The 18,649-nt window shown below is 38.4% G+C and overlaps 1 protein-coding gene across 8 annotated transcripts in view; it reads right to left on the reverse strand.

The window, feature by feature from the left end:
- Window positions 1–2,558: 2,558 nt before the first annotated feature.
- The window catches only part of nup50 (nucleoporin 50), a 78,876-nt gene continuing 62,785 nt past the window's right edge, over window positions 2,559–18,649 (reverse strand). For all 8 annotated transcript variants that reach the window (XM_070900551.1, XM_070900547.1, XM_070900550.1 and 5 more), the window contains 3 exons: window positions 15,582–15,663; window positions 9,787–9,905; window positions 2,559–8,526 (listed from right to left, as the gene is read on the reverse strand). In XM_070900551.1, coding sequence (XP_070756652.1) covers window positions 8,315–8,526; window positions 9,787–9,905; window positions 15,582–15,663 — 413 coding nt within the window. In that variant the 3' untranslated portion in view covers window positions 2,559–8,314. The remainder of the gene's footprint in view (window positions 8,527–9,786; window positions 9,906–15,581; window positions 15,664–18,649) is intronic.

Below are 18,649 nucleotides of genomic sequence, written 5' to 3' on the forward strand. Positions count from 1 at the left end.
TGCCATTTTGCACACAGCAAAATGCTATAACTAGCAATGAGATGCAGATGATCTGTTTTTGTGGTGTTGTTTGAGGGACAAATATTGGCCTGGACACTGAGTAGTGCCATGAGATCTTTAATGTCCAGTACTTCAGTTTGTCTCATCCAAAGCATAGCCAACAATACAGCACTGAGTGTCAATCTAGATTATGTGCTGTGTCAGTTCCTTGTTACTAATCCAAAACTCATGGCACTTCCTGACAATTCTACATTTAGGGTTGCTCATCACTGACTCCCCAACGAGAAGTAGTCGTCTTTCCAATTCATCACATTGAAACTCTTAATTTTAAAAGTTGTATTACACCACCTCTTAGCATTCACTGCTACATAGAAATACTCTATCTTGTCATAACTATAATGTATCATCTTGATGAATAGATGCTGCATGTTCTCAATGGCTTTAATGTCCTTTCCATAATGAGGTTCAAAATGGCACACTGCACTTAACTGTGGCTTAACCATTGCCGTGTTTACATTTACCATTATCTCAGCTTTTGTACTGAAGACCATATTTCTAAGGCCCAATATGCTATTGACATTTTATGGTTTTATCTATCTGCACTCACTTTTATACTCCCATTTCTTCTTTTTCCTCCCAAGTGTGCATTAATCATAGAAGGTTAAGAGGTGACGAGGTTTTTCAAGATGAGAGGTTTTAAGAGTAGAGAGAAAAACTATTCCCTCTGGAGAGTGGGTCAATAACCAGAGGTCATAGATTTGTCACAAGATCTAGAAGGGAGATGAGTTTTTTTCAGAGTTGTCGGGATCTGAACGCTCTACTAAAAAGATGGTGGAAGCAGATTCCATAAATAATTTTAAAAGGAGATGGATAGGTACTTGAGGATGAGGAACTTACAGGGCAATGGACACTAAGCATGACTGCTCTTTCAAAGAGCCAGCACAGGCACAACAGGCCAAATAAGTTTCTATGCTGCCTATATAGCCAGTCTACTAACCTTAAGACTTTTACACTAAATAATACTCCATTCTGATTACACTGTTCCCTTTTTCCATTTGATTTTTCCTTGTCCCTCTTCTAATACTTAGTTACAGTTACAATTGCTAACTGTGTGAAAAGCAGGTAGAATCATAGAATCTCCATAGATGTTGTTATACCTTTGCTAAGCTGCGAGAAGGTACACGCAAAGAAAATTCTCTTTAGCTAACTTCCCCCCCCCCCCCCACTTTGGTTCCTGTGTTGAAACACTCTCTGGTGGAAATACAAGTATAAAAAATGTAAAGTTCAAACTGTAGTACAATATTTAAAAGCCGAACAGGTCAAAGAACATAGCTACCAGGCAATATGGTGCAAAGATCCTATTTTCTTAATGTTATAGCCTCAATCCAATTGTAGCTGCCAGATTTTGATTTCAGTAAGGTGCAAAGCTATAACCATCAAGAAAATACAAACAACCCCATAAAATTTAAATTGTCAAATAGTATGTTTTTGGGGATGGAAGTTGAAACGTGAGGGAAGTAATTACATTACTGAATGAATGAGTAATCGATCAGAACAGAAAATAATTCAAGTATCTGATAAACGTTTGAGTCAAGTGACAAAGATGAAAGGCCCAAGTTTCCACATGATAAAAAACGGGCGCCCCTCCGAGCTGGGCGCCCGTTTTTCGCGCCTAAAACAGCGCCTAAAAAAAATCGCGATTCTGGAGCGTTCTGCAGCTCCTCGTCTGCCTGGCGCGGCGCCCTGGGGGGGCGGAGCCTACACGGGCCGATTTTGTAAGTGGGAGGGGGCGGGTACTATTTAAATTCGTTTTTTTCCTGCCGGCAACGCTGCGCGTGCGCGTTGGAGCGTTCACGCATGCTCAGTGTGAAATAAACATTGGCACTCGGCCATTTTTGTAGTTCTTTGTAGCTGTTTAATTTTTAAAATTTTTTAAAATAAAAGCACATTAGCACTTGCAGCCTTCTCACTGTCTCCTCCCCCCACCGCAGGAAAGAACGGGCGCCTCCTCTCTCTCCCCCCCCCCCCCCCCGCGGGAAGAACGGGCGCCTCCCCCGCCCCCCGTGGGAAGAACGGCCGCCTCCTCTCCCCTCCCCCCACCTCGTTCTGGACGCCTAATTTGTAACCTGCGCCTGATTTTTTAATGTGTAGAACAGGTTTTTTCAGTTCTACAAAAATCTTCACTTGCTCCATTCTAACTTAGTTTGGAGTATGTTTTCACTGTGGAAACTTTGAAATCAGGCGTCAGTGGCCGGACACGCCCCCTTTTGAAGAAAAAATTCTGTTCCAAAGTAGAACTGTTCTACCTGACTAGAACTGCAGAAAAAAAAAATGGAGAATTGCGATTTCTAAGATAGTCCGTTCTCCACCAGTTGCTCCTAAAAATCAGGCGCAAATCATGTGGAAACTTGGGCCCGAAGTGTTACTGATAACATCCATTCCACAGAACATCTATATTTCACTATTTGAATAAAACCATCTTGTAATATAAATATACTCATGACAATAAAACAATCCACTCGAGCAGAAATAGTAATATCTCTGGAAAACCACATTTATTCATGCAAATACTTACTGATTTACATATTTTCATTTCTATTTTTAAGTGTTTTAGCCAGGTTTTATTTGTTATCCTGCAACAGGACAATGCACTTCAAAAATGAGTTATTAGCCATTAATGAAAAGCACACTTAGTGAGAGCCATCAGGTTTAGATGGTGGGGATATTAATACACTACATGCCCCGATAGGAAGTCCCTAACATTTTTGGGCAGAAATTGAAAAGTTCTTTGTCTGGTAGTCAAATATTTGTTTTTTTATTTGGCGGGGGGGGTGTTTAAAAGGTATCAGCTGAATATATAACAAAAGTACATTTACCAAATTAAAATTTTCAGAAAATTCAGATAGTTTTATCAATAGGATTAAATTAAGACAAGGATTAAATTAAGACAAAGCACTTAAGTCCTTAAATTAATTCCAAGCAAAATTAAACTGGCCTTCACCTGAAATGTGCATTTCCTCACATTAAGCAGCATTGACATACATACAGACAAAGAGAACTTAAAAAGCAAAATGCTCATATCACAGTAAGTTTTACAACAAAGGCATTTAGACAGGGCAACATGATTGATTTTTTAAAAATGCAAAATGGCTAAAATATCACATCAGCATCTTCTAAATCTTTTAAGACAACACAATCCCTTTTATTAGGCAATACAGGATGGAATATACAGAAAATTCCATAATCTTTAGACGGTAGGGTGGAATTTAAACAACAAATTTGACCCATTCTGTTTCAACTAATCATTTGTTTTGGAGTTCAGAAATGTAATAAATATACTGAATTGGCTTAGATGCCAGAAACCAAACAGGACGTGTGTCTTTCTAAATAATTGAGACATTTACTGAAAAATTAGAATGAAAGGACTTAATGATTTAAATAATTAAAATAATAATCCTGTATGAAGTTGCATAATATCTGAAGTCTTGCATTCTGGTACTTGACACGTCACAGCTCTTCATGTAAACAGCATCTAGAATGCTTGCATTGCATAAACCCTTTTTCTCAATATTCCAGCCATTATGGTTCACTTAAAACATCCTAATTGCTTATTTTCCCATTAAATAAGCCCTTATTTTTAATACCTGCCACTCTCCCCCAATCACTACAAAATCCAAATTTTAGCAGCAAAAATCTGCCATTGAACACAGATTGGAATGTTTACTTGAAGTGAGAATCCTAAAAGTGATGTATACTTTACATCACAAAAAAAACTAATCATTGTGAATATGCAGCTGGATATTGCTTTACAATACACTTTGGATGCAAGTTATTTAATGCATTATTTTACTTCTCACTTACAATTTGAATCATGGATACTTTTGATGCATTCCTAATCAACGACTGACAAATCTTCATGTACACTGGGAACAGAAATGTATACGGGAGTAAACCAAATTAGAATCACCTAAAAGTGCAAGAAAAATTTAAAAGGTGCATTCCCACATATATCAGATTTTAATGAATATGCATAAAAACTCACTAACGCTCACTATAATAAATTAACTGTAAAATTACCTTTTTATCCTGGTTTGAAAGCAACCATCTCACACATGAAAATATTAATCACAAATGCATTATTTGCAACTGCTTTAGGACATTGAGGCTTCAGTGTGGAATTTCTGAGTAGGATTAATATAGTTCATACCATCAAATATATTTTTGATTTGTGGAGGGAAGTAGCTTCTGTTTACAACTCCTATATATATCAGCCACATCCCCAGACTCTTCAGGGCACTGTGATTGAAGAGGCCTCTTCCATCAATTTGCCCCCTTTTCTGCATAGTACTAACCTATCTGTGAGTTTCCTACTGGTTTTGGTGTCCTGCAATTGATTTTAATGGATATATACAGTGCCATAAGCTTTTGACCTGTATAACCAGCAACTCAAAAGTCTTTGCCAAGTTTAGCTGTTTATTAAAAATATTGTTACAATAACTACACCTGGTGAAAATAAACACAGTACTAGAGCCTGAAAATCACCAAATTCAAGGAAACTACAAATTGCAAAACACTACCCAAAACTAGTAGCAACTTAAAATAGCTTTAAAAAGAATCAAAATAATGTACAGAATCATTGTCTTTCTGATTAAACAGGGTGCACATCAAATATTGTACAAAACACACCAATTAGATTCTGTTTCATGGGATGCTTGACTTTCGCCTTAAGATGCAAATATTTTCAAAAGCCACATTGCTGGTAGACATCGTCCTAACTGCATTCATAAATGACTATAGAACTGACCTGCCTGATGCACACATGGATGTGAACAGTATAGTTCTGTAAAAATCTAATGTGGAAACCATCGCAAATATCCAATCTCAAAATAAATCTTCTTTCAACTGCTTGGCTTCGAATGATATGTTAGAGGACAAGTTGCAACAATCTGCACCAAGTCGCGCACACAGTCACAATGTAGTCTTGCGGACTCAAAGAAAATTCAGAAGTTTCACATTACAGGTTACAAACAGTTTTATTTCAAGTTTTCAGAATATGAGAAAAATAAACGTTCATGTGAAAGGCCCAAAGTTGTTGCTTTTTCCTATGATCTGGGAGCCATATTTTATGAAACTGGATCACAGGACACTAAGCAACTTGGAGAAAATTAGCCTGGACATTACTTAGTTGTGGTCTTACTATGATGGTCTGGTGTACTGAGCAACTAGTCACAAAATAAAACTGCACTATTTTCAAAACAATTGCATGTCTTCAAAACAAAGATTGTAGAAACTGCCATCATTTGAAAAAGAAAATCAGAAGGCCCAGTGGGATTTTGCAAATGAGTTGAGTACATGTAAAAAAATTTCAGAGTCTTTTTCAAGGCAATATAAAAAGGACACGGTTTTAACACTTTCATTGGTAAACTGCATTTGTGCAAATTCTTGAAAATAAAACTGCATGGCAGCAGTTATTTTAACCAATAGTATTTACCAAAATAAGTAGCTCCAACATTAACCAGATTTCAGACCCATATTAATCAGGTCATCAATGGATTATGGTTACATAGAAGTACATGAGTCTACAGCACAGAAACAGGCTAACTAATCCACGCTGGTTATACTCCACACGAGCCTCCTCCCACCCCTCTTTAACTATCAGCATATACTTCTTCCTTTCTCCCTCATCTATCTTCCACTTAAATTTAGCTATGGTATTCACCTCATGTGCTCCTCATAGTGCGTTCCACATTCTAACCACTCTCGGTAAATAAGTTTCTTCTGAATTCCCCATTGGATTTATTAGTGACTCTTATAGTTTTCGACTCCCCAAGTGGAAACATTTTCTCTACATCTATCCCATCAAACTCTTTCGGAATTATAAAACCTCTCATCAGGTCACCCTCAGCCTTCGCTTTTCTAGAGAAAGGTGACCCAAACTGTTCAGCAGTTCCAAATAAGTATAACCTCTCAGTTCTGCCATTATCCTACTAAATCTTTTTTGCACCCTCTCAGTTCTGGTATCTTAAAATCTTTTTTGCATCCTCTCCAGTGCCTCCATATTCTTTTTCTAAAATGGAGACCAGAACTGTGCACAGTACTCAAAGTCTGGTCTAACTAAAGTTCTATACAAGTTCAAAAATTCTGCTTTTCAATTCCATCCCTCTAGAAATGAACACCAGTACTTGGTTTAAAAAAAATTAAAGGCCTTATTAATCTATTTAAAAAAAAAAAGTGGTCATTCATTCTGGATTTCTGGTTGGGCCTAACTGATGTTGGCATGAACTTCAGCTTTGAAAAATAAAAACTTCGCAGTTTTAAAAAAAAGGTTTATAGCTATTTTTACATAGCTATTTCAGTGGAAAACCTCTATTCCTATTATCAGTTCACTGGATTTGGAACATAAATAAAAGCTGTACAAAATGGCAATTTAAGTCTTTGATGAGCACCAATACGTGCAATTCAAATATACAATTTTTACATGGATACATAATCAATAATGGATGTGTGTCAGGATGTGGGCATTTTGTTCCACCAAATAAAGCATATGAAGATCTTATCTAGGCACATTTCATAATACATTTGTGACCTGATCCATTGCCAATTGGTGAGGTTCAAGTTTTGCATGTCAACAGGACAGCCCAGTTTTTCCCATGGAAATCAAGATTGTATGAATCGTGCATGATTAATCTTTGCCAGAATCAGTGCCAGTAAGTTTTTAAAAAAATGATTTAACACATCATTCAAAAAACACAGACTATAAACAAAGCTCTCAAGCTTGATTAATCGAAGGCAGCTGCTTATTTCCACATTGCTGAAAAAAGGCTCCCATTATCAGTACTGCAGCCAAAGTGCAGCTCAAAGCATTGATACTTAGGATTCAAAATACACAGCTCTGTTCTTAATGGTTATATATTGTATATTTATATTTAAATACTGTTCCAAAGCTATACAATGAAAAGCCAAATTATTCCCAAATTGGTCCTAGTGATTATATCTCTTCTACATTTGCCTATCTTTGGATTTCAAGATCCACCAATCCAGATGCACAGAGGCCATATTCACATTTTAAAATTCAGATCAAAAATATGCACTTAAAGATCTTCAAATACGATCAATTTACCTTCAGAACATTATAGAACATGTGTAAGGAGGGCAACATGTAGAAAAATAAACTGTAAAATTGCATAATCAACCAATTCTAATGATCTGAAGAGAAATTTGACTCAAAGAAAATTGACTTTTTGTATAAATAACTATACTGTATGTAGCTAAAGCAAGCAATGTTGAATAGATGAGATTGGTTTATGCCACTGGAAAGTAATTTTCAACAGTTTCTGCAGCAGGAAATTATGGCCTGAAACCAGGGTTGTACCACATTGATTTAAGATAGATCTGCACATGACCTGGCAACTTTTTTTTGTACATTGAATTATAACTATTTATGAGGTACTATGTACAAGAATCAAGCTCAACAAATCAACAGATTCAATGTAACTGTTTTATTACAATTTTATGACATGAAATGAAAATCATGTGGCTTACAAGCAGTTAAAATGGACAGCTGCAAGAGACTTTAGGGAAAATGACAAAAATCCCAAAAATAATTATGTATCTATCACCTGTGTTCTAGTCTGTTCACCTGTCATTTCCTACTTACTTTTTCCATTTCCTTCATTGCACTTGTAGAGTCTTTTCAATCCAATCATCACTTTTTAAATTCAGATTTTTTTTTTCCCCTTCTTGCTGATATTAATTTCCAAGTTCTCCTACTCTCAATAGTTTCATCTTATTCTACCACATCAGGTGTGAATCTCATATGCTTTTCCACTTTGTGAACAGGGCTATTCAATTGGCTTTTTGGGGGTGGGGAGGGGGAAGGAAATTCCTACCATAGTCCAATTATTAGTGCAGCTTCAAATATTGCTGCTGCTTAGAATTCAACTGAGAACCAGAAGAAACTAGTTCAGCAAGTCTGAGTGTTAGAGGCAAGAATTTAAATTTCCAATCCTTCACATTAGCACACAGATTCTTCCACGTCAAGGGTTTCAGGGTTATTGAATATGCTGGCCCCGTTTATCAAACTTAGATATAAAATGAGTTATCAATGCTGCTAAAAATCAGGTCAGGTCACAATTGTATGTAGAAAATAACTTCAGTACATGTAAAAAGGACAATACCTAGGGATGTCTAAGTCAGGATGAATGCAATCTGCCTCACCACCATATTTTCCCTCAATCACAAACATTAAAAAAAATGACAAAGACCCTAGCAGCAACTTGGCAGAAACTCTTTACAATACTAAATTGAGCAGGAATTACACTTGATGTGCAGCCTTTTTCTCGGTTATAATTTTGTGAAGCTCATCAGCATCTTGAGTGGTTTTCACACGGATCAAAATTGGAATAGCAGTGTCAGCATTCTTCTCATCAATGGGAGGGTTGGGAATGCAGATGATGAGGATGTTGTTCTTTCCCGTCCTTGTACAAGGCAATGATGGATGAAGCATAATGTTCAGTAAAATATTTCCTGGTCAACAGAAAAGAAAAGTTGAAATCTTTAAATTGTGGAATCTTGCTAGCCATTTCCTATAGCCCTATTCCCCTGCACATTGAAATGATTTTTCAAATATATATCTACTTCTCTTTGAAAAACAATTACAGATTCTGCTTCCACTGATTTTTATAGGCCATTTGATGGCTTAACACCCTCATAATTTGTTCATAATATAAATTTATGCCCTCTGATTAATGGAAATAGTTTTCCCCTATTTACCTTCTCAAAACTGCTCAATATCTTTTAGATCTCCTAAAATATCAACTAGTTGACTTGGGCTCAACAAAACTGACCCAAGATTACATTCCAACTAAAACCAGCCTCAAATCATCAGGACCGCAAATGTAGCAGTTAATGGCCCATATTTTCCCTAGTCTGAAACATTTAAATAGTTTCCATTTTCCACAGGACAAAAAACACTTTGCATTGTCAATTTCCAGTTTAAAAAGTCTATAGCTAGCTAAAAATTGTACAAATACAAATTTTGACAACTGCATCAAAAACATTAAAATTGAACCTGTGGAATTCTCTACCACAGAAAGGTTGTTGAGGCCAGTTCATTAGATATATTCAAAAGGGAGTTAGATGACCCTCACGGTTAAAGGGATCAAGGGGTTGGGAGAGAAAGCAGGAATGAGGTACTGAAGTTGCATGATCAGCCATGAATGGTGGTGCAGGCTCGAAGGGCCGAATGGCTTACTCCTGCACTTATTTTCTATGTTTCCATGTTTCTAATGGAATACCTTATAGACAAGACCTCATCTTTATCTATATTTTCTCTCTCTCTCTCTCCTTCCCTTTACATGAAGGAGGTATAGTTTCATAGGCTTTCAATAATCGTGCCAAGGTTGCCATTTTCATGCATGAGCCTTCACAGTAAATTGCAGCAGACTAGTCACACATAGCACATCCCCATAGAACAGAGGAATTAAGATGTAGCATCTGCATAAAATACAAGCCAAGTAATGGAACAAGCAGGTACCAAAAGGGCCTTGCATCCCTAATAAAAAAAACGTACTATAGCATTTGCTGGCTTTACAGTTAAACCAAATTTAGGAATGAACAGGGCAGGGAGAAAAGATTTGACGAATAGATTTAGCATTCACGACAAATTTAAAGGGTATACACATTAACTGTTAGAATTACTTGCTAGATTTGGCGTAAAATATAACTGCTACATAACCAATTTATTGACTTACAGGTGATGTGAAATATAAATGTTAATTAACTCACCTAGATTAGTGTCTGCTCGCACCAACAACTGGATCTTTTGATCTGCCACAGGTTTCAAATGGATTGTACCAATCCCCTTATCTTTGAAATCCCCATCTTTTTTATAGAACATTTTACATCTGCAAAGAAAAACAAAATTGCAACTAGTAAGCTTATATTGAAAAATCACGTGCACAATATCACAAACTTCACTTGTCAGGATCTTTTGTCATACATTGTCATTTAACATTGAAATTCCCTATTTATTGACTTGCAACAGAATTTCTGTGTAAACTGTTGTTGATGAAAAAAAAATTCAGGATAGGTGCATCGCTTGCAAGACCAGCATTTATTGCCCCTCCCTAGTTTCCTTGAGAAAGGTGATGGTGGGGCCATCTTCTTGAACTACTGATAGTGGTTTGATACAACTGAATGTCTGGTTAGATCACTTCAGGAGCGCAATCAAGAGTTGACCACTTGGGTGTGGGACCGGACAAAAAGACGGCAGATTTCCTTCCCTAAAAAAAGTGAGTGAGCCATTGGGTTTTTACGGCAGACCAGCAACTTCATGGTTACTTTTGTTGATAACGGCTTTTATTTCCAAAAACATTTAAAAAAAAACATTCAAATTCTCAAACTGCCAAGTTGGGATTTGAACTCACCTTGTCTGGATTATTAGTCCAGATCTCAAATCAAAATCAAACGGATTTTTTTTAATAAACTGATAGGTATTTTCTCAAGAATTGAAGTTTAAGCCAATTAGATATTTCCCAAGAACAATGATTAAATTTACCCACCCAACTTTTGGTCTTTTGATCATTTACATTTTATACTTCAAGGTTTCAGCCTGTCTCAAAACCCTGGGCTACAACTGGATATTTTTTTCACCTCACAGCAGTTTGAGTTTCAACCACATCAGTGTATTATCACAGCATGTAAAATTTCCCAGTTGGCAATGTGTGCATCAAAAGGAATTGAAGGGGAGAAAGGAGTGTTTTACAGTTTCTTTGCTTTTTTTCCCCAAAAGTCTTTAAAAGTCAAGTATGGCATTTATTTAAATTTACGAATAGACAACACCCGTGAACAGCAAGTGTGTTTGTTAACGGTTAGAAAAGAAAGCCGATTGCTTATATAGAATGGATTGCTCTTCACTGAAGTTCAGTTAAAAAAAATATATACTTTTCAGGCTTAAACACACTTTATATTAAAAAAACTTGTAAACTATGAACTTGAGCATTTTGCAATAATTTTTGTTTTGAGAATTTAACTTAATTAAAATTGTTATCACTAAAGGCACACAATTTCTGCATTCCTAGTGCACATCAAGAAATTGCACATTGTAGCCCATAATTTCCTGTCTTAATTTTAAGCAGCAGAAGTCATGCATAAATACTTTAAGACAGGAACATAAATATAAAAACTTGCATATAAATGGGGTAAAGGGGCTGTGAATGGGTTAGGGAGGTAGCTGATGGGAGAGAATTAGGATGGGGGAGGAAGGGGGCGGGGGGGTGATATTGGGACCTTGTGTTTCAAATGTGACCAATGGCAAGTTGGGCCCATTCTCCTGTCCCCTGACCAAATAGAATTATTTGCCTAGCTTAAATTCTACTGATGCATTAGTGTGTACTTGGAAGTGCTGTAACCTACAGGGTTACGGACCAAGAGCAAGAAAATAGGATTAGGCTAGCTAGCTCTTTTTAGCCAGCATAGACACGATGGGCCGAATGGCCTCATGTGCTGTAAATTTCGATGAAATTGTATGTTGTGTGTACTGTGGGACATGCCTTTAGCCAACAGTCTGGACAATACTATTACTCGGAACAAAGGCGGCTCCCTGAAACATGTTCGAATATTTTCCAATAATGGCGTTTGGCACATCTTACATAATAGTATTTACAGCACAGAAATGGGTGATTGAGCCCATTGTATCCATGTCTGCATTTATACTCCACACAAGCCTCCTCCCACTTTACTACTTCTTATCCCATCAACATATCCTCCCCCTATTCCTTTCTCCCTCATTCATTTAAGGGGAAGCCAGATAAGTACATTTATGCTATTCAGCTCAAGTACTCCATGTGAAGCAAGTTCCACATTCTAACCTGAATTCCCTATTGGATTTATTAGAACAACTTGTATTTATTCAGCACCTTTAACGTAGTGAAACGTCCCAAGGCGCTTCACAGGAGTATTATAAAACAAAACACCTGCCCTTTTACCTCCTCCCTTCTCAGTCCAGGGCTCCAACACCACTTCTTCCAGGTGAAACAGCAATTTACTTGTACTACTTTCAATTTAGTATACCGTATTCGCTGCTCACGATGTAGTCTCCTTACCAATCGCAGATTGGGTGACCGGTTTGCGGGACACATCCATTTAGCCTGCAAGCGTGACCCCTGGCTTCCGGTTGCCTCTCCTTTTAATTCTTCATCCCACTCCGATCTCAGCCTCCTGCACTTTTCCAAGGAAGCCCAATGCAAGCTTGAGGAATAGCAGCACCACTTTTTATTAAGGCACTTTACAGCCTTCTGGCCCCAACATGGAGTTCAACAATTTCAGATCATAACCTCTGCCCCCATTGTTTTGGATGGCAGCTGTTGCTAATGATTGATATTCCCATTTTCACCTCCTCTAGACCAATCTCTTTACTTGTCCCATTACCATCATCCCTATTGTCATTTAATCGCTGCTGCCTTCCACCCCATCACAGACCCGAATCGTTAACTGTTTCTCTCTCCACAGATGCTGCCTGACCTGCTGAGTATTTCCAGCATTTTCTGTTTTTATTATAGCATAATTCATGCAAAAAGCCAGCCACTCAAGGAGACTAAACAAATAAAAAAAAATCTGACAATTCAAAAAGCACAGGAAAGAATCCAAGCTTTGAATACCAACCAGAACACAGAACAATGAGTCAATAAACATTCTCCTACAGTGAGAAACAGAAAAGATCTGCTGCTGACGCTGGGAAGGAATGGAAGAGGAAATCTGCAACATTAGCAAGATGTGCAAGAATAAAAATATTCTTCTGGGAGATTTGAATTATTCATTTATCTCCGAGGACAGAGTAAATGGAATTCCTAATACGAGTATAGGACACTTCCTCAAGTAGTCTGATATTATGCCTACCAGGGTGGAGGCACTACTAGATCTGGTTGTGAGTAATGAAGTAAATCAGGTAAATGAGCCAAAAGTGGTGAGCACCTGGAGAGTAATTGGAATAAAGTCAATACAAAAATTAGAACAGCAGAATGGATTAGGTCAGCTTATATGAGAACAGAGTTAGCCGATGTGAGGTAGGAGGAGAAATTGGCAACACAGGACAGTAGAACAACAGTGGATTTTTTTTTAAACAAAGATTGCAGAGCTTTGGGATGTCCCAAGGTTATGAAAGGCATTATATAAATGCATGTTTTTTCTTTAAGAGGAAGTATGAGGAAAATATTTCAAAATACATCAAAAGGAACCAAAGTATTTTACAAGTAAACCAGTAAAAAGAAAATTATTGAAATGAGCTGGAATGCTGAAGCAGAGGGTTGTCAATTTGTACATCATTGGAGAAGAAGGAAAGTCCTGAAGTGGTTGAGAATGAGTTGAGTTATATTATGAATAAAATAATTTGCAACAAAAATGTTAGATGAGCTAAAGGAAGATTAAGTGCCAGGGCTCAACGAGATACATCCTAGGAGCCTGAGGGAGATTAGAGAGTAAATTGCAGAGGCTCTAAAAATAGTTCAGGACTTCATTATTGATGTCTCCAGAGGACTGGAGAGTGGACAATGCAGTACCCATACTTAAAAAGGGAGTTGGAGCTAATCCAAGTAATTAGCCAATTAGCTTAACACCCATGGTAGAGAAAATGTTAGCCCCTTCATCTGGATAAAGAGAAAATAGTTATAAGTATCCCACACAGATTTCAACGGAATAATTGTGCTCGTCAAACGTCATAGAATCTTGGAGGCAACAGACATGGTAGCTGGGGAAAACACAGTGGATGTAGTGTACATGAACTTTCAGAAAGCCTTTGACAAGGAAACTATTGCAGAAGGTTAAGCGGTATGGAATTAGGGGAAGAGAGCAACTGCATTAAAAATTGGTTTAAGAGGGGGAAAAAAAAAGAGTAGGAGTTAAGGACAGTTTTTGAGTGTGGTTGGGAATGGGTAGTACAGGTGTGACGTCAGAAATCCAGAAACCTTGGGACTGAAGCCATTCCGGATATTTTCGGATTTTGGACCGTCTTTGCCTGGACCGAGGAAGGTAGGTTTGGGAGGGGGGGAGGGGAGAAGGGGTTTATTGGTTGGGCCGCCAGAGGATGGCTGGGTGAGATCGGGCCGAGTGCAGGTTTCGGAACATTTTCCGGTTTATGGACGACCCCACCATGGATCGGCTCGGTGTCCAGATTCCGGACGTCGCACCTGTAGTGTCCAACAGGGTTCAGGCTGTGGGAATCTTCTATCTGCTGTGTAAATCAATGATTTTGTTATAGGTCTAGAGAAGTAGTGGCACAATTTGTAGATGATATAGTTAATTCTTTATAAGACCAAAGGAATGGTGCAAAGAGATGCTGATAAGATGAGCGAATGGGCTAAAAAATGGTAGATGGCATTCAATGTTTGCAAATGTGAGCTGATGCATTTTGTTTAAAAAAATGTTTCAGCAATAGTTATATTTTGAATGGAAGTATGCTTGGTGGTATGGAAGAGCAGAGAGATTTGGGAATACAGGTTCATAACACATTAATAGCAGTACATCAGAATGATAATTTCAATTATCTGCCTTAATTTCTTCTTGTGGCTCGGTGTCAAATTTATCTGTTTTGTCTTAACACTGTCGTGAAGCGCCTTGGGACATTTTACTGCGTTAAAGGCGCTATATAAATGTTATTGTTAATAACAGTAATAAAAGCCAATAGAATTCTAGGTTTTACATCAAGAGGTATAGAATATAAAAGCCAAGAGGTAATGATGAGCCTATACAAAACCTTAAGACCTCAGTGTGCAGTATTTGAATGCACACTATAGGAAGGATACAACACATTTCACTAGAATGCTGTCTGCTATGAGGAAATACAAATATGAAGGAAGACTTGGAAAATTGGGTCTTCTTTCATTAGAATAGTATGAGATGATATGATAAGTTTTTTTAAATTATGAAAGAATGAGACAGGGCAGATGGAAGCAAACCGTTTCTCGTAGTTGAAGCTTCTAGAATGAGGGGCCATAGATACTGTACTCAATTTAAGATTGTGAACAGAGGGCGGGAGACACATCTTTACACACAGAGTTGTGAGGAAGTGGAATTCACTTTCAAGGTTAGTAAGGCAGAAATGGTGTCAACATTCAAGATTAGATAGGTGGATGAAAGAAAAGGGGTTGAAGTGATATGGGAATAGCGTAGGTAAATGCTTACGTGGAAGATTAACCCAGACACTGACTAATTAGGCTGAAAGGCCCGTTTCTGAGCTGTAACGTCAATGCATTTCTATCTATATTGGACGAAAATTGAAGCCACAGGGTCATATACACCAGAGAGAGGGAGAGAGCTGGCTTGAGTGTGTATGAGGCGCAAATTTATTTCAAGGGAAATGTCCTTTGTGTCTTTTCCTGTGGAATGAAGGCAATTTGAATTTGTATTTTTGGACCTGAACCAATGAAAAAGAATTGAAGTTCCAGAGGATGATTAAAATCTAGAAATATTACTTCATTACTTAGTATCAAAGCACTAAATCAGGTAGGCATCAGTGACAAAAACAATTAAATACATACTTTTGAAACTCCATTAAAAAATATTTGCTTCTGAATAAAATTACATACTTCTTGGAAAAGATTGCATCATCCTCTTTGATTTCATTCACAACTGGTTTGGGAGGCTCTTCAGTCTCTTCATCATTTTCATCTACAATTGGAAAAAAAAAAGCAAAGAGTTTAAAATACGAAGACGATGGAACATTATTGGCTGTGAAAACTAGAAAAAAATAACCAAGTAGATCGGCACAGGTACGATGGACCGAAATAGCCTGCTTCTATGATAAATGTGCAATCATTAGATTGTTTTGCCATATTATTCATGGTTTTAGAACACAGTTTTGCTGCATGGTAAATCATTGGCACGGTTAAAAGTCCAAATGCTACTCTACGTTTCAGTATGAAGATCATAATTTTAAAAAGAGATGAATAAAATGGACTGTAGCACCAACTTCAGGAATGATGCATTCCACATGTGGCTCTGTGCAGAGCCAAGATGTGGCTTTCTCTGCAAATTATAATATGCCAATTTTTTTTTTTAGTCATTTCCGGGATGTGGGTGTCACTGGCAAGGCCAGCATTTATTGTCCATACCTAGCAAGATCTGTATGGATCTTACTGTGATTTAATAATATTTAACTCAAACTTCATTATTCTTAATAAAAATCTGAAAGATTGCATTTATTTATCCTTTTTAAATGTAGAAAAAGGATCCAAGGCACGTCATAGATGCTTAATCAGACAAACATGAAGACAGGCTGGTGGAATGGGCAGACACATGCAGATGAAATTCAACGCAGAAGTTTTGGTTGGAAAAAAGGAGGCGCAATACAAGCTAATTGATACAATTTTAGCACCGGTTCAAGAACAGAGAGATCTGGAGGTGTTTATGTGCACATATCTTTGGTGGCAGGACAAGTTTACAAAGCAGTTAATAAAGCATATGGGATCCTGGGCTTTTATAAATAGAGGCAGAGTACAAAAGCCAGGAAGTTATGCTAAACCTTTATAGGACCAACACGGTCCTTTCTCTTGAATAGCAGCTAAACCCCCCTTCCATTCAAGATACTCAATTGGAGTGTTCATCGCAAGAATTTCCTGATTCTGGCTTTCAATCTTCAGACATCACCCACAATTGTGTCAAAGATTGTCAGAGTTTCTCAGAAGGCAGCACGAGCACAGTTGTAGAAGCCTCCCGTGAAATTGTGAAAGAGGACAATGAGTGTCTGACTAAGGAACTTGTGGAGCCCAGTAGCCCTAGATTCCAGCCACACAGAATGCAGTGATGAGAACTCAAATAGTTCGTCCCCAGCTGGAGTATTGTATTCATTTCTTGGCCCCGAGCTTTAGGAAGGACGTGAAGACTTTGGAAAGGGTACAGAAGAAATTTACTAGAATAGCTCCCGGGATGAGAAATTGCAGTTATATGGATAGATTGAAGAAGCTAGGTTTTGTTCTCCTTAGAGCAGAGAAAGCCAAGGAGATTTAATAGGGATTTAAAATCATGAAGGGTTTAGATAGTTTTTTGTAAAAATTCATTCTTTCATGGAATATGGACATCACTGGCAAGGCCATATAGTGTGGTGGTGGTGAGCTGCCTTCTTGAACTGCTGCAGTCCATCTGGTGAAGGTGCTCTCAGTGCGTTATGGAGTGAGTTCCAGGATTTTGACCCAGCGACGATGAAGGAACGGCAATATATTTACAAGTCAGGATGGTGTGCAAGTTGCAGGGAGACTTGCAGGTGATGGTATTTCCATGTGATTGCAGACCTTGTCCTTCTCGGTGGTAGAGGTCATGGGTGTAGGAGGTGCTGTCTAAGAAGCCTTGGTGAGTTGCTGCAGTGCATTTTGTAGATGGTAAACACTGCAGCCAGTGTGCCGGTGGTGGAGGGAATGAATGGTTAAGGTGGTAGATGGGGAGCCAATAAAGTGGGTTGCTTTGTCCTGGATGGTGTCGAGCTTCTTGAGTAGTGTTGCAGCTACACTCATCCAGGCAAGTGGAGAGTATTCCATCACACTCCTGACTAGTGCCTTGTAGATGGTGTAAAGACTTTGGGGATTCAGGAATTGGGTCACTCACCACAGAATACCCAGCCTTGGACCTCTCTCGTGGCCACAGTATTTACGTGGCTGGTCCAGTTAAGTTTCTGGTCAATGGTGATCCCCAGAGTGTTGATAGTGGGAGATTTGGCAATGGCAATGCCGTTGAATGTCATGGGGCGGTGGTTAGACTCTCGCTTGTTGGTGATGGTGATTGCCTGGCACTTGTGTGGAGCTAATGTTATTTGCCATTTATCAGCTCAAGCCCGAATGTCGTTCAGGTCTTGCTGGATGCGGGTATGAACTGCTTCATTCTCTGAGGAGTTGCAAATGGAATTGAACACTGTGCAGCGAACATCCCCACTTCTGACCTTGTGATGGAGGGAAGGTCAATGATGAAGCAGCTTGTGGTCGGAGGCTCCGGACCACAATAAATCTACACACCTACCTAATAGTCCTGGATCCATGGAGACTCATACCCCTGGGCCTCTCCGCGAAGGCCCGTGTAAAGGACCACGCATCCCAGGGATGCAGGCGGTTCGCAAGTGCCCTGGGGAGCACGTGGGTCGGATCAACCAATCAAACGGGATTCCCATTATGCATATGGGGATTCAATTTACATACCGAATCCCCATAAGCTTAATAGGAATCACCCAAGAAACACATGTACACAACTTTGAAATAAAAAATGTTTAAAATTAATTAAAATAAAATTTCATTAAACATTTAAAACAAAAATTTAATTTTTTGAAAAATAGATTTAAACTTTTTTTAAGGGGCCAAACAGAACACAAACTAATTAAAAAGTTTTTTGAATGTTATGATTTACAAAATGTTATTTTAATATTTATTTTCACCCATACGCTGGTAAAAGAAGGCCTTGCACCTGCTTTTACCATGCATAAGAGTTTCATGGGCATTTGTTGGGCAAATAGCCCAACTCTCTGCCAGCGGATGTTCATTTCCCAGCGATGTGGAGGATCACAGGTTCCAGGTTTTCGTGCATGTGCAGCTCATGCATAAACCGGAACTTGCGTGGCACTTACAGCTGAGTAGGCACTGCGTACGCGGGCATTGGCTCCGGAAAATCCGGGCCA

This window comes from Pristiophorus japonicus, chromosome 15 (assembly GCF_044704955.1).
Source record: "Pristiophorus japonicus isolate sPriJap1 chromosome 15, sPriJap1.hap1, whole genome shotgun sequence".
Classification (NCBI taxonomy): Eukaryota; Metazoa; Chordata; class Chondrichthyes; family Pristiophoridae; genus Pristiophorus; species Pristiophorus japonicus.